The sequence below is a fragment of the Drosophila albomicans genome, chromosome X (genome assembly GCF_009650485.2).
Source record: "Drosophila albomicans strain 15112-1751.03 chromosome X, ASM965048v2, whole genome shotgun sequence".
Taxonomy (NCBI): domain Eukaryota; kingdom Metazoa; phylum Arthropoda; class Insecta; order Diptera; family Drosophilidae; genus Drosophila; species Drosophila albomicans.
The window spans coordinates 25,996,995-26,012,928 of record NC_047627.2 but is presented as its reverse complement, the minus strand read 5'-3'; the positions used below and the strand labels follow the sequence as shown (position 1 = coordinate 26,012,928).

Sequence of the window (15,934 nt, the reverse complement as noted above, 5' to 3'; positions counted from 1 at the left end):
GCGCGTTGAATGAGTTTCATGTTGTTTGCTTTCCGCAGAGGCAGAGGCAGAGGCAGAGCGGCTGCTGCTTCTCTCACACTCACACTTGGCATCCTCGCAGCCAGCTTCGTGGGTATGTGTGTGTGTGTGTGTGTGTGTGTGTGTGGGGGAGCAAGCTTTCGTGCTTTGAGCGCGCGCACCCAGCGGAAAGCTTTTCGTTGGGCCCAAAAAGCATTTTAAGGGTTGAACCTGTTGCCGTCGCGACGCATGCGACGTCGACGTCGCAGTCGCCGTTGACGTCTGCCATTTTGCTGCCCAAAAAGCTTTCTAGCTTCAGCTTCCGCCAGCTAATTGCATCAGCTCTTCTTGTCGTTGTTGTTGTTGTTGTTGTTGCTGTTCCAGAGATTTCAACTGTCAAGTATTATCCAAATAGATACAAAGTTCTCCAGCACGTTTTGTTCTTTGAGCCAGTCAGGCACACCCTACCCTATAAATGTGGCTAACAAACGAAGACCGTATAACTTTTAACGCCTTGTAAAATATGCAAACAGTTTTTCTATAATTAGCTGTCAGATTTTTTAACTACTCAATTCATTTTCAATTAAATCTTCCCCAAGGAAACAATTATTGAGAATTGTTTTTAATTACTCATTTGAGTATTCAATTAAATAGTTTTTAAGGGAAAACAATCACAATGGCTTTAAAAATGTTATAGCATCGTTTTTCCTATAATATAATTTTACTATTTGTTAGTGTAAATTTGTATTTAATCTTTTAATTGAAGATAGTCCAACATACCCTTAGCAACAACATGTTCTCAATTTATAGATTTTTTTTTTTTTGGGCTCTACATATTTGAAATTTTAATTAGATACCCTAAAAATGGACGGGTATCTACAGCTTGAAGAATCTGTAAAAAAAAATAATATTATTTAAACTTTTCCATAAATGGTTTTTTCGAGTTCACAGTTACATATGTTGCTTAGTCATAATTTTAATTTATTTATGCTTAACAGATTTCTGACTTAAATCGTGAATCACACATTATGTCGAAAACCTTACCGATGCCAATATACGCTTAATCGGCACGTGTGGAATGTACGCACACAAAACCCAAAAAAAAAAAATGAATTTGAACCGTCGACTTGTTTTTGTAAAGTTCGTAATTTAAATCCAGAATCGATTTTACGATGAAATTATAATAAGAACGCTAACTGTGTGACAGCTGAAACAGGTTCCATCGAATTTTGATTAGATCTAATACTACCGAAATCAAAGACACCCTATAAAAAAAAAAAAAAAAACATTCATATCCATAAGAATAACTTGTAAACAATATGACGGATTTGGGCTATGCGAAATATTATTTAAAACTGAAAAGAACATAGACAAGAAAAATATATATACAGAACTAAAAAGAGAAAGGGTATAATGGCGTCAATAGTATATCATAATTGAACCGTTCTAATATGCTTCTTGGTGTTAGCTCTATTTTTGGAGCTGATCAATTCTCCCCCGAATGGGCGATCGAAACACGGAACAGTTGCAACGTCGCATACATATCGAATAGGTCTCAGTCGTCGTCTCAATCGTCAATCGAATATACACTCCAAAGTTGATAGTTCCGAATGAGAAAAGAATTCCAATTAGCAGACTCTAAAAAAAACAAAAACAAAACCAACAAACGCTTTGCACACACGGGAAGTTTGCTAACGAGCAGTCAACAAACGGAGGAGGGTGATATAGTGGGAGGGGAGGAGGAGGGAACAAAGGCAACAGGTATTATCTCATTTTTGTAGATGATGCGACAGATTGCATTTACATTTTCGCAGTTTTTCACTTTATTTGTTTTCATATTTTTTTTTTCGTTTTTTTTTTTTAGGTTTTTTCTTTTTATTTTAAAACAAATTTAAAGGGTTCGAAATTCAAGTCTTTGTTAGAATATTTCGTGTTGTAGTTGTGATAATAATAAGTATAACATAGAAGTGAATATAGTTAAGATATATATAGTATGGATATATATATATATATATATGCGTGTAATTGTTGCTATTTGTGGGGGAGGGAAAAGGAGCAGCTTAACTATGACTCGACTTTTTGTTTGATGCGTCTTCACAATTGTAATTGCAATTCAGTTATTCTTTATTAAACACATCGTTATGCTTTTGCTTAATCAATTGATAAACGAGCGCAAACAAAAAAAAATAGTTATCGTATGTATGAACTAACAAAACAAAATCACATACAAAGTAGGCTTAAAGACTAACACAAAATCTAGTTTCGCTTTCGTGTATTCAACTGTTTTTTTTTTTGTTTTTCGTTTTCTTTTTTTTCTTAATTTTATTTATTAATTATATATATATATGTGTGTGTTTGTTTCCGATATACATATATATACATATATAGTTAGGTATGTACAAGGGCTTCGCTTTCATGTATACTTTATGTATGTAGATTGGTATATAGTTCCGATAGATATAGATCGTTATTATCGTTGTGTGTGTGTGTGTGTGTGTGTGTGTGTCGAAAAAGGTAGCATACAAAACACAAATAAAGAATATTGTTGTAATAATAAAAAACAAAACAAAAAAAAAAATTTAAATATGTTTAGCAGAGTTCAAGAAGTACAAATCGTTATTATATATGGTTCTATAAGTGTGTGTATATATAGATATAGGCATAATAGACAATTCTCGGGTTAGAATCTCTCAATTCCTCACTCACTCTCTCACTGTCTCTCTCTCTCTCTGCTCGCTCTTGCTCTCGCTCTAATTCCATTACTTGTGCTCTCTCTCTCTCTCTGTCTTTTTCGTTTCTGTATTCAGCTGTTTTCGTTCTGGATTTGGATGGTCCACATTGATTATAAGGCATACAAAACACGTACATTTCATCTTTTTTTTGTTGACTCCAATCTTAACTTTTGATTTCTCTAATTTCGATTTCTTTTTTTTTTAACATTAAAAATTATCTCTCTATCATTCACTCTCTTGTTCTCTGGTTTGTTTTTGTTTTTGCTTCTTTTTCTTTGTAATACACTTAACGCTATTCTCTATCCCTATTCCTATATCCAGCATCGTTATCTCTTGCCCCTCTCTCTCTTTCTCTTCTATAGTTCCTTCCAACTCTCAACCTGTCTTTCGATGTCGATATCGACTTTTCAGTTTGCTCGACATCATTTCAAATTTCACAAAATTGCGACGAATCCCTCTGGTCATGTTAAATTTCACATAGTTTTGCAGTAGCGGAGCAGCAGCAGCAGCACCATCATTATCATAAATATTATCATCATCATCATCTGCATCCGTCAGCAGTAGCAGCAGCAGCAGTAGCAATAATTGTTCCACAATCAACTACCATCCAATTCCATTCCCTTGTCTCTCTCTCTCTCTCTTGCACTCCACTAGTTCCTCTCTGTCTCTCTCTTTCGCTTGTGCTCGTTCTCTCTCTCTCTCTCTCTCTGTCGGTCTCTTAGTTGGCTGCTTGGCAGAGCGCTTCAAAGTCACAGCGCTCCACGCTATCCGCATAGTTGCGTCGCAGCGTCGACAGCGGACAAAGATCGTCATCCTGCGGACAGCCGGGAAGGCGTACCACACGCTCCTGATGCATCACCAGCACTTGCGGCTCTTTTTCAATGCAACTGCAATTAATTGTTCGATTAACATCTTTTCGGATTGATTGGCTTAATTCAAAGGTAACTTACTCGTAGCGCACAAAGGCCAAATTGGTTGCGAACGCATCGATTTCACTCGTACGCCACAGACGATCCTTGCCAAAATCCTTGTGCGTCAGCGGTCTCTCATCACGGGCCACGCCCAGATGGGCCAACATCTTGAGCAGTGTGCCCGAGTGCGTAAAATAGAATGTGGCATTGGCGCGATAACCTGGCGTACTGCAATAAAAAGATCATTATTATTGTATATTCTGAAATACATTCATTTAAAATTCTTAAAAGATATATTTTAGGTCTTTTTTTTTGTAAATGTCATTCCTTCCTAAGAATCATTTTAAAAACATTCCTTACATGGTTTTCCCACAATTAAATTAATGTAATTGCAATCTAAAATCAGGATTTCCAAAAAGTATTTTAATAAATGAATATAATGTATACATAAGTGAAGCTAAACTTTAATTTCTTAAAGATTCAAAAATAATAGTTAGTTTGGGTTTTTTAATGTGCATCCTACCTATGAATCTTTTAAAATACATTCCTTACATGGGGTTTCCACAATTAAATGAATGAATGAAATTTGTATGTTTTCGTAATTTGCAATCTAAATTCGATATTTCTAAATAAAGTTTTTTAATAAATTAATATGATCCATACATAAGTTAAGCTAAACTTTAATTTAACTTTCACCTAAAGTTCTTATAAAATAACTGTGAAATATTTCATTTATCTAAATTAATGTGATCTATACATAAGTTACATATAAGTTAAGCTTTACTATAAATTTAATTTAAACTCTTTATAAAATAACTGTGAGAACTTTAAAGTCGTCTGTATTTTATTTTTTGAACAATAAAAGCTAATATTAAATGATATTCAATACATTGATCGTTTACGAATCTCAACTCAGATAACAGGTAAACAAAAATCTGCAAGCAGAAAATTTAGTTAATGGGGTCGATCATAAAATTGAATTTACATTTTCAACATTTGTTTGCATATTTTAATCTCAAGCGAACTGCTAAAAAGTGTTATTTGCTGGACTTTTTATTGTTGCTATTATCTCTCTGCTTTAACCTCTGGCCTAAGCTCGGCGAACTTCTGTGTTGACATATATTTGAATTCCTTAAGTCTGATTCATATTGTTTTTCCTAATAGCAAATAGAAGAACTTGTATGTGATTTAGTTTAGAATGAACATTGAAAATATAATCTAGTTTCTTAGCAAAAAACAGTTTCAATAATAAGATAATAGAATAATAAGAACTCACTCGGTGGTCGCAAACATATCGGCGATTGCCGGACAGGCAATGCGATGGGTCAAATCGTAGCCGTAGCCATCGTTCCAATAATACTCGAGATCTTCGGCGAACTCCAAGGCGCTCAGCGAGTGCACATCGAAGAAGCGACACCAGACGGATGGCGATTTATGGCGTTGCCAGGCCGTCTCAAAGGCGCACACCGTGTACATCAGTTGAACGTCCTCGTCGGTTAACTCGTCCGATAACTGTGTGCTCGAACGCACTTGCTCCACTGCTGACTGCATCGCTGGCTCCGCATAAAAGCTACGTGCATTAAACATTGTTTCAGGATTCTTATCGACGTCCGTTTTCCAGCGGCTGCAGAGTTTATAAAACTGTAACGAATAAGCAAAAGTAACGAGTGTTAGTAAACAAACGAGAGACTGTAACGAGTGGTTATAAATATAGAACGCTTTTGCTTTTTTAAATATGCAGTTGTTTTTTCTACAGCGAGTAAAAACTTTTAAGTAACGAGTAAATGTTATAAAGAGCGAGTATCTCTTACGCAACTACTGACTAGCTACGTTTAACTATTTTTTAGGCACACCTACTATAATATCTAGCTACTACATAAACTCTGCTGTATTTCATTTGAGCGAGTACAAAAACGCTACACGTAACGAGAAGATATTATATACAAAGAACGATTATCTCTCACACAACTACTATTCAAAAGATTAGCACATCTACAATAATAACTAGCTAAGACTCTTACGAGTTGTTCGTTACTCTCCTACAGCGTGTACAAACACAAACGAGTGACGAGTGATTAGTAATGAGGAACGCATCTTACCTGGTGTGGGACTGTAGACAGCGACTGTATTGTCCACAAAGCCCACCGCCAGCTGGACATTGTACGCATGGAAGGAGAGACAGGTGGGATATGGGTTGCGCGATCCCATGAATCCCTCGTTGCTGCGCAGCACGCTCTGCGTCGATCCACTCAGCGAGTAGATGCATATCTTCGACGCATTCCCACAGGCGATGGCATTCGCCAATGGATGCGTTGCCATCGCTGTGATATCACCGCCCGCTTGCCACGTGACCGGCGCTATTGTTGCACTCCCGCTGCCACAGCTGCTGCTGCTGTTGTCCGTTGTTTGTCGCAAGTCAAAGATGCACACCTTGCCGGCAGTGCAGCCAGCAACGAGTGTTGTCTCGTTGGCACGCAAACAGCAATGCAAAATGGGCGCCGCATGATCACGCAAGACACCGATGCGAAGATCGCAACGTTTGTCAAACAATCGAACGCTGCCATCGGTGCAACCAGCGGCGACAATGTTGCAACGAGTGTTGGCCATAAATGGCGACAACACACGCACCGTAGTATCACGTCCCAGCTGCAAATCCGTTAGCTTTAGCTCACGCTCCACATCCCAGATGCGGAGATAACGATGCGAACTCCCACCGACGACCAAGTGTTGACTGTACTGCTGCCAGGCGGTCACAATGCCCGACGAGGCGCCATTGCAGCTGCCACCGGACGAATTATGCAAGCTGCTCCCGCTGCCTAAGCCACTGCTTGACCCGATGCCCGACTGAACCGACGCGCTGTTCGACGCATTCCCAGACGAATTGTTGACGACACCGCCGACGCCAACGCTTGCGGAGCCGCTGTAGCCAGTGCTGCCCGTGGTCGCCGCGTTGTGCATCAGCAGCAGATCCGTCTTCAGCAGGCGGGCGAAATAGGAACTGTTGTTGAACGAATTGGATGAGATGCCCGACGTTTGTGTGGCCAACGATCCGGACGATGAGGCAACTCCGCTGCCAGCGCGTGGTAAAGCATCCCAGGCGCTGATCAAGCGTCGCGTTGCCGACTGCACTTCATCCTGACCGACACTCGATGGCTGCCAAACGCGTATGACGCCATCCTCGTGGGCCACCAGCATCAGTCCCGTGTCCTGGGCATTCAACAGCTCGAAGCTACTCACACGCGCATAGTTCCAATGACGCGAGATTTTGCGTCCACTCGCATTCGTTTGATTAGCATTGGTTCCAACACCGCCACCGCCAGCGCTGCTGCCGCTACTCGCTGCACTCTCGGCGGCATTCTCGCCGTAGCTGAGCACCGAGTTCTTCACAAAGTCATAGACAAGCACCTTCTCCTTGTAGGCCACCGCTATCTGTGGCTCATACGGCAACAATTTCACCAGCGACGGTGTAAACTGTGTCTTCCGCACCCAATTGTACGCATCCAGCCGCTGCACTCGCTGATCCTTAAGCTGTCGCAACGCTCCATCTCGGATGTGCTTGTTCCGCTGATAGCGATACAATCGGGAACGCAACTCGGTGGAATTGCGATCGATGGGCCAACGCTGTTGACGCTCCTCCGCTTCGCTGCCGCCCTCGGCGCTGCTGTACCGTTGATTTCCCGGTCGGGTGAAATACGAAATGGCCCACGGGATGAACTGTGTCTGGACAATCGGTTGCAGCGTTTGCGGCTTGCTGCCATCACCAAAGTGTTGCGTCTCGCTGCCGCTGCTGCGTGCCGAATGACTGCCATCTCCGCCCAAGACACCGCCTCCTCCTCCCCCGGTGGCTGGACCACCGCTTATACCGGGTGCCGAGTGCGCTGTGGCACCGCCAGCTCCACCATCGGTCTCATCGTTCATCGAGCTGGTGCGCAATTTGCGCTGTGTGTCCGCATTGGTGCTGCCCGACAAACGCAACTTTTGCACCCACTGACTGGAGCCGACAGCGGCGCCACCGCCACCGCCTCCACCACCAGCTGCACCACCGCCACCGTGACCCACTGGCGGTGATTCACCGCTGGCGCCCAAGTAATTGCAACGCGTATTCGGACTGGGTGGCAAGCTGACGCTCAGGCTGCTGTTGTTCAGCTTCTCGAGATCCCGCGGTCCCACCGACGAACCTCCTCCCGCACCACTGCAGCTACTACCGGCCGTCGCATTTGTAGCCTCTTTGGCCGTGATCATGCACAACGCTGCATCCCGCACGTGGGCGATAATCTTTTGCGCTGTGGCCGCCACCTGGGGATGTGGATCCTGGCCGAGATTGTAGATGCCCTGCCACAGCCGTGTGAAGATCGATTGAAAGGGTATAAAGTTGGTTGTGGCGCTGCCGCCGCCGCTGCTGCTGCCACCACCGCCACCGCTGCCGCCGGTGCTCGAGCTGCTCATGTTCGAAATGGAACTCGAACTGACGCCCCGTCGTATGGTCACATGGCCAAAGCGCTCCAGGCTGTGTGTGGACTGTGGCGGTGCGTTAGGCATGCCGTGGGTGATGCTGGCGCTGCGTTCGCCACCGCACAAGACCAGCGACGAGCTGTGACTGTGATTTAGCTGCTCGGACAAGTACACAGTAACGAATTGTGTCTCAAAGAGCAGCACCATCCATTGCAATGCGGCCGCCAACTCGAGACGCACCAGTGGTGACATATCCTCGCCCACCTTCTCCAACAGCGTGATGGCAATGATCCGATCAATGTTATTCGCCTGCTCCTCGCTGCGATCCGTCACCGAGCTGATGAAAGTGCCCAGAGCAAACACCGCAGCCGCTCGCACCTCCGGAATGGCATCGCTCAGTAGCGCATAGAGCTTTTCGTGGGCCAAATCTCGGGCACCCGACCAGCGTGCCTTCTCAAAGTTCTGCCACAGCATGCCCAGGCAAATGGCCAGCCATTGGCGCAGCAACCAACTGCTGTCGTTCAGCTGTTCCAGGCAAATGGAGAGCAAGGGTCCCTGGAGTGCGCTCGTCTGGCCCAACAGAAAGTTGTGCACAATGGAGGCGAGCACAAAGGCGCTCAACGTACGGTGCTGTTTGCTCACCGCATTGTCCTGCAGCACTGACAAAAAATACTTGTACTCCTTGACCAAATCCACCTGACAACTGGGATCCACAGCCAGAATTTTCGCCCAAATGAACACCAGAACGGGACGCAATTCACGGGTTGAGCTCTGCAGCAATTTCAGCACATAGGGGAAAATGCCAACGCCCAGCGCAAGATTAACAGCCCAAGGTCCGAGATCCAGGAAGCGTGCCAGCAGCTCCAGGGCACGCAAACGATGCACTTGCGACAATAGCACCTGCAGGACAATCGGCAACTGTTCGGGCGGTGTGCGTGACTCGGATTCGCTGTCCAGCCACACCTGAAAGGCGGTCAATTGGTGTTCGAAGAAGGGCAGCTGACGGTAGGGCGCCTGTTGCTCCAGGATATCGGGTAGCTGTTGCAACGCTAAGTCGACAACTAAATCCCATGCCTTCCACATGGCATGACGATGACAGGCGGGCAGGGCTGGCAACGACACCGGTGTGCAGTCGTGACTACGCAATATGCGCTCCGCTAGCAGGAAATTCCGAAACAAGCTGGCGACCAACAAGTCCTGTCGGAACAGACGCTGAAACAGCTCGCGGGGCAACGTATTCCATGCAATGGTATCGGTGATGGCCGTAAATATCCAGTTGAGCTCACCCATCATGGTTCGGCGATCGTTCACCTTGCCGGGTATCTTGTCAATCAGTTCGCTCTGGATGCGCGGCACCATGCCCAGTTTCTCCTGCATCGCATACCACTTCAGTGCTATATTGATGGGCGTTGTCAGGCAGCTGGTGAACAAATCCGCCGGCAATTGTGCATTCATTGGGAGTATTTCATTTGCGGCACACGCCGCCAAATGGATGCAGTTCTTATAGCTGACAAGTTGACCGGCGGGCGCTGCTCCCGCTGCCTGAGCAGCTAGCGCTTTCTCCAGTTCTTTTTCGTGCTGCTCGGCAAAGGGTTGAAAGGAATTGATGATGATGCCCGCATTGGAGCAATCATAGACGTAGATCGATGGGGCTGCCATCCAATTGATGAGCTCAAAGATGCTCAACGGGATGTACTGGGTGAAGGTCTTGTTGAACACCCAGATCTCGCCATTTGCCGTTGGCTTTGGTACTCCATGGCCATTGTAGTGAAACAATATGCGTTCGCCTTTCGCATTGCGACGCAACGAGGTGCACAGTTTCTTCACATCCTCGACGGTGGGATCATTGCACTTTTTGTAGCGGGCACGCGGCTGCCAGCGTTCGTATTGCATCTGCAGGTTGCTGCCAATTAACTCCATTGCCTTCGGTACGGACACCGAGCTGGGATCAATCCAGCACTCCAGTCGAGAGCAGGGCTGTATCTTAACCACATCCGGTGGATCGACACCAATGTTGAGGCACAACACCAACGCCACACTGGCCGTCTTCATGCGTTCTCTAATGCGCCAGTGGAGACGTTCATAGTTCAATGCCTCGATGGACTCCTGATGTCGTTTGGCCGCAAAGCTGAGTGCAATGCGATAATCGTCAATGAAATTGATTTCGCCATCGGGTGCGATTAATTGTCGCATATATTTTGTGGAGTTGTAGTTTTTGTAGTTGGCATGAGTAACTGCATCCTTCCCCGTAGTTGCTGCTGTTGTTGTTGTGCTCGATATTGCTGTCTCGTTCTCGCGTTTAATTGCGCCGTGCGCAGTGCTGCCCATGCTGGTTTTGTTGTTGCTGCTGCCAGTGCTGCCATTGCTGCTTTCGCTAGCAATTGCAATGCTCTCTTTGTACAGCGATTCCATCATCTTTGCTGTGTTGTGAACTCTATATATATATATATATATATGTTAAATAGTGAATATATATTTTTATATGTATGTATGTGCGTCTGCTATTTACAGTTTATTGCATTTTTTTCAGCAACACATGCTGCAAACGCTCATTTTGTATGCACGAAGATGAAGTAGAAGAAAAAGAGAAGCAGCGGCAGCAACAACAACAACAACGTCGACGTCCGCTGCTGCACATAACCCAACAATTTACCACCTTAGCCCAAAGGCGACGACTGCGACAACGACGACGACTGCGACGGCGACTGCGACGACACTGACGGCAAGTTAAATTTTTACAATTCTTTTTTTTTTTTTTGGTACGCCTAGAGTTGCGTTTACTTGTGATTCATTATTATTATTATTATGTTCGTATGTGAGTTGAGTTTTTCTTCATATGTGTATTTGTCGAACACGCTCGCGCTTTGCACAAATTAATAAACAACAAACAAAATAAACAAATGCTTTGGAAGTAGAGTAATTTGCACAAAAAAAAATAAAAACGTTGTTGGTTGGAAACGCACGCGCTGTTTACCCTAATAACGAAATACGCATTTGCGATATGTTTCTGCTGTGTCCTTCACTCTGTCTCGCTCAATCGTTGCCTCGGTCTCACACCATTTCGCTTCGGCATTGTCTTCTTCTTCGGCGACAGCAGCGATGCCACATTGTGCAAAACAAGGCGCTAAATTCAAGTCCTTAAAACTAATTAACTCGTTCGCTCACTCCTCGCTTAAAAGCAAACACTACATTTTTTGTCCCATTTTTATATAATTGCCTGTTTACTGATCTAATCAATGTTGACTATCTAGCAGAGGGTGCGCATTATTGCGATTGCGATTCCGCAAAATGGTAGTGTGGCCACTTGTACTAATTTTGGGTATATCCAAAACAAGTATTTTATGTTCACACTAAAATCTTTTTTAAGGAAATTTGTGTTGCAGTATCAAAAGGAACCTTAATTATAAAAACAATGCAATAGCAGAGAAATATGTCTGTTTAATTTAAAAAATATTTAATAATATTCGAATTGATAATATTATTGTTGATGTGTTTCTTAGGAGCACCTGACTTGAAGACTAAGGCAGTAGTGTTGCCATATTATGCATAACAAAGCGATAATTTCAAATCCTTAATACTAAATGACTTGTTCGCTCAACAGGCAGTAATATTTTGTAAAATGTAATTCCAACTTACCCGCAGCACAGGATCGCGTTTCAGCGGTTGTGGATAGGTAATAGCATGTATGCGATGGCGGCCAAACAAACCAGTGGCAAAACTTTGGGCACTCTTCAGCGTACGTTGTGTGGCCGTATATTTCATATAATACCATTCTGGATTATAGAGATCTGGCAACAATTTCGGGAAACGCAATTGCATGCGTTCCGCAAGCTCAATTAATTCATCTTCGCCTTCGGCCACCAGCAATTTCTCATCATCTGGTTCGATATGATCCCAATTCCAGCGCCGCAATTGCTTCAGATCATCTGCACATAAATGTGCTGGCGGTTTAATTTGCTGCAAAATCAGCGATTGCAATTCAACCAGTCGCGTCTTGGCATGCAAAATAACGGATTTGCTGGGGTTGCGAGTGCCATGCCTTATGATCGACCAAATCCGTGTCGGGTGGCAACCTTAACAAAGCAATGAAAATCAGCTGTGCCATTGAGATATGGTATAAAAACAAATAAATGCATTATTACCATTATATATAGGCGATGTGTCATTATAATTTGCAATAGCACGATACGGTGTCTTGGTCGAAAAGCGCCGCTCAAGTACATTACGTTGCAATCCAAAGCTGTCGTCGCATTTCTGAGTCGTAACATCAGCTGTTGGCGCAACCGTCAGTTGTGTTTGCGTTGTGTTTGGTATAAAAGTCGTCAATAGTAGAAGCGGTATTAGTAATTTAATTAAATAAAGCATTTTCCCGAGTTGAGAAGAAATTGTCAGGTGTTAAAACAAAATAGAAATCAACTATGTAGAGAATTTTTTTACAAAATAAACGTAAAGCATTGAAAGGTAAGTTTAAAACGACACACGCACGTTTCGACAATCAAAAATACAAATGCGGATGAGGGAACTGCTCTGCTGTTTGCGCATACATGTAATATATATGAGAAACACACATACATGTAAGATAGCATCATTGACTATTTGGCGTTGCCAGCTGGCGAATCTTACATCCAATGTTGCCAATCGGTTAAATAGCTAATGGTGAAATACACTTGTACTCGATGCCGAACGATACTACTCTATATATATCAATTCCATTGCACAGCTTCGATATTGCGCGCATTTCTAAAAAATTGTTTCGTTTAAGATTGATGAATCCGGGTTATTATTCAGCCAAAGACCTCTTGGCAATCAACTAATGCTGTGATGGGTAAGTGCAAAATACATGGCTATTGAGTGATAATGCTAAGCAGCCAGTTACTTTACAGCGCCGGCACGAAAGACGCGCTCCGAACAAAACACGATAATAAATGCGCTAACTGATAAAACTCTAGCGGCAAATATAATGAAAACAATGCCAAAGGCGAAGGGAGTAAAGCACAATGAGCAGCAGGAAACTTCCTCCTATGAAAAGCGAACAACTCGCAAGCAATCGTCAGAGGCAGAGCAACCGCAGCGCTCGTTGAGGAAACGTCTCGAATCCGTGGGGATGGATCGGTCACAGTTCAAAGAAACGAGAAAGCGAACCATGTCAAGCGAGGCGCTGCAACAGCAGGAGAATGAGCAGCCGGCAGTTGTTGCCAAGCTGAAGCAACGCAAGCAACAGCCTTCAAGTAAAACTCGATCTCGCAAAGAATCGACAGCATCCACATCGACTGAGGAGTCCGAGCCGCGTATTGCAAGCAAACGTAGCAAGAAAACCCCTGCAGCAAGCCATAAGAATGGATTGCATATGCAGTTGGAAGCGTTTGAGGAAGAATTGGCCAATGCCAACAACAACCATACGGAGGCAACAAAAACAAATATCGTTAAGCTAACCAAAGCAACAACTTGTTATACGAATAACAATAATAATAGCGATTATATTGACATGGAGGCTGAGAAGGAATACAATCGAGTTGTGCAACGCAAAACAGAGGAGCTGAGGGCATTGAATGACGCATTAGTTGTTCCACCAGTGGAGGTAGCCAAAGTCGGTTACACGCACGATCAGCTCAAGCAGTTTCTGCTCAACTCGAGTATCGCCAACAGCTTCCCCAATGCTCTGCAGGAACAGGGCACTAGTCAGGTAAGAGGGCTTTTGATTTGAATTTATAGAACACTGAAAATATTTGTAAAATCTTTTAAGATGCTTCGTGGCCTAATTGACGGAGTGTCTTCATTGGAGGCATTACAGCTAGATGAACTGCTCGATCTGTATCATTTGGGTATTATGATGCAGCATTATGAGCTGCTGAACACGCATTGCATGGGGTATCGTTGCGAGCTCTTGGAGATCGTTTGTGATCTGGCATCTGAGCTGGAACCTCAAGATGCCGATATGATCGGCATGAGCTTGTGTGATCGATTTGTGATGGGCACAGGAAGAACGCGTATGGAGTGCGTGATCGATATGCACAGCTCGATTGTGCAACTCATTAAGATGGGCGACGAGATCAATCGTCGTATTGCCATGACAATATTGCTGGCCACATTCTCAAAGGTCTCCGGTCAACCGATTCCGGAAAAAGAGAATGATGTGGTGAGTCACAAATTGATTTCATTTCGAAATTTTCTTTAAATACAAGCATTTTTGATATTCAATTTAAGTCCTATTCCATAAGTGTAGAAATTAATTGTTTCATTTTTCACCTGCAGATCATGCAAGCTTTCGAAATGGCACAGAAAGTGAACTGGACACATCTGTCGACATCGGGATGCGAGGCGGATGTGTTTGTTCTCGTTCGCAGCTTTGGTTTGATTCTCAATACGCAAGAGAATCGTCGTCCACATTGCGATTGGGATAGGCAAATGGGCAGCGAAATTCACAAGTATTTCATGACAGTATTGCGCACTGTGCGCTTCTCCAAAAACTATAATTTCTTTGCCATGATGGTGAGCATTCATTGTCTTTCAAATTCCTCGCAAATCGTTATCGTTTTTTTTTTTTTTTTGTTTATCTTTGGCCAGGTTGAGCGTTATATTGCTTTTTGTGTTGTTCGTGGAGCTACAGCGCGGTAAGTTTTTTTTTTTTTTTTAATATTTAAACTCTGCCCGTGCATTGTTTTTGGGCAATTCGTTATTTGATTAAATAGAAAATTTAAATATTTGTAATTAATTTTCCAAATTATTGTCAATTATCTAGTATTTTTGAATGGTCTACTCGTTTATTCGATTTACTCGTTACAACAAGAAATTATAAATTTAATGCTTAATTTATCATACAATAATGGCAAATTAAATACTTCTATATATAATATAGAAGCTGCTGCACTAGTTTATTTTATTTAGTTGCTGCTCATCATTTCATAAGTTAACAACATGAACTAATACTAATACTAAAGATAATAATTTTTTTAATGAAACTTATTTAATTTCTAATTATTAACATTTTTGCTAACTATTTGATTCACTTGCTAGTTGTTATTTTCTAGCTAGTATCGAATTTTACACTAAAATTTCAAACTTGTTAAATCACTAAAACTAAATGCTGCTAATTTAATTTCCTTACAGTGCTCACACAACGGAAATGCTGCCCGATTAATCTCACACTCAAATTCTTAATTAGTTTTTTTTTATTCATAATCTTTAATTTTAATCTAAAATTATTTGTTTTTGGAAGTATTACAAGACATTAAGAAGCAGCAAGTCACAGCGATGTCAACAAGTGTGTGTGAAAGCTTTTGTTAGTTGTGTTGTAAGCTTTGTTGGGCCGCAGTCAATGAGCTTTCGACCGGCCGGCCGCCCATTTTGGATTGGGGCAGTTTTGGCCGGTGGCGACGTTGGCTTAACGCCTGGCATTTTGTCTGATTAAGTTGGCTTTGTGCACGCACTCACAACATATGTATTTCTTCTTTTCTTTTTGTTTGTTATTTACTCAGTCGCGCAAAACACAAGAAAAGTGTCGCATCCGCTAACTGGAAACATATTTAAGCTTAACAATTTTGAAAATTTGGTGTTTCATTTAATTTTTGCTGTAATACGATATCATGAAACTAATTTAAATAAAAAGTGCTGTTATTTGTTAACAAACAAAAAAAAACCCGCGTTTTTCAACTTTTGTGACTGTCGGGATTTTGTAGCATATGGCGCCGGAAAATGCGCCGCCGCACGTGCCAGCTGATTATTATTGCGCCAAAATCTAATAAGAGGTAATGCTCAACGGTCGTTGTCCTGTCCCATATACCCCACATGCCCCCCCCCCCCCCTCTAAGTAATTTTGCACATAATCTGCGTAGTTTGTGTACT

General features: G+C 42.9%; 2 protein-coding genes across 4 annotated transcripts; one reads left to right on the top strand and one right to left on the bottom strand.

The window, feature by feature from the left end:
- Window positions 1-1,796: 1,796 nt before the first annotated feature.
- Window positions 1,797-12,457, bottom strand: LOC117567077 (regulatory-associated protein of mTOR-like). Of its 2 annotated transcripts, XM_034246857.2 has the most exons (5): window positions 12,235-12,457; window positions 11,729-12,165; window positions 4,917-5,281; window positions 3,680-3,868; window positions 1,797-3,616 (listed from the first exon to the last, which is right to left on the bottom strand). In XM_034246857.2, the coding sequence occupies exons 1-5, from the start codon at window positions 12,455-12,457 to the stop codon at window positions 3,448-3,450; spliced, it is 1,383 nt and encodes a 460-aa protein (XP_034102748.1). In that variant the 3' UTR covers window positions 1,797-3,447. The 2 variants fall into 2 exon arrangements, with proteins under 2 accessions (XP_034102748.1, XP_034102719.2); XM_034246828.2 differs by lacking the exons at window positions 1,797-3,616; window positions 3,680-3,868; window positions 11,729-12,165; window positions 12,235-12,457 and adding an exon at window positions 5,740-11,260 and having other exon boundaries at window positions 5,134-5,281.
- Window positions 12,440-15,720, top strand: LOC117567112 (uncharacterized). Of its 2 annotated transcripts, XM_034246916.2 has the most exons (7): window positions 12,440-12,553; window positions 12,855-12,917; window positions 12,976-13,775; window positions 13,836-14,228; window positions 14,345-14,581; window positions 14,657-14,703; window positions 15,200-15,720. In XM_034246916.2, exons 2-7 carry the CDS (start codon window positions 12,914-12,916, stop codon window positions 15,228-15,230), a joined length of 1,512 nt encoding a protein of 503 aa, XP_034102807.1. In that variant the 5' UTR covers window positions 12,440-12,553; window positions 12,855-12,913; the 3' UTR covers window positions 15,231-15,720. The 2 variants fall into 2 exon arrangements, with proteins under 2 accessions (XP_034102807.1, XP_051864282.1); XM_052008322.1 differs by lacking the exon at window positions 12,440-12,553 and having other exon boundaries at window positions 12,708-12,917.
- Window positions 15,721-15,934: the final 214 nt, after the last annotated feature.

What these genes read in the sequence shown, in the direction of transcription:
- LOC117567077 (XM_034246828.2), bottom strand. Translation starts at nt 10,507, where the DNA reads ATGATGGAATCGCTGTACAAAGAGAGCATTGCAATTGCTAGCGAAAGC.
- LOC117567112 (XM_034246916.2), top strand. An exon ending in AGGAACAGGGCACTAGTCAG is followed by an intron (nt 13,776 to 13,835) that starts GTAAGAGGGCTT and finishes AAATCTTTTAAG; the next exon opens with ATGCTTCGTGGCCTAATTGA. An exon ending in ATAATTTCTTTGCCATGATG is followed by an intron (nt 14,582 to 14,656) that starts GTGAGCATTCAT and finishes ATCTTTGGCCAG; the next exon opens with GTTGAGCGTTATATTGCTTT.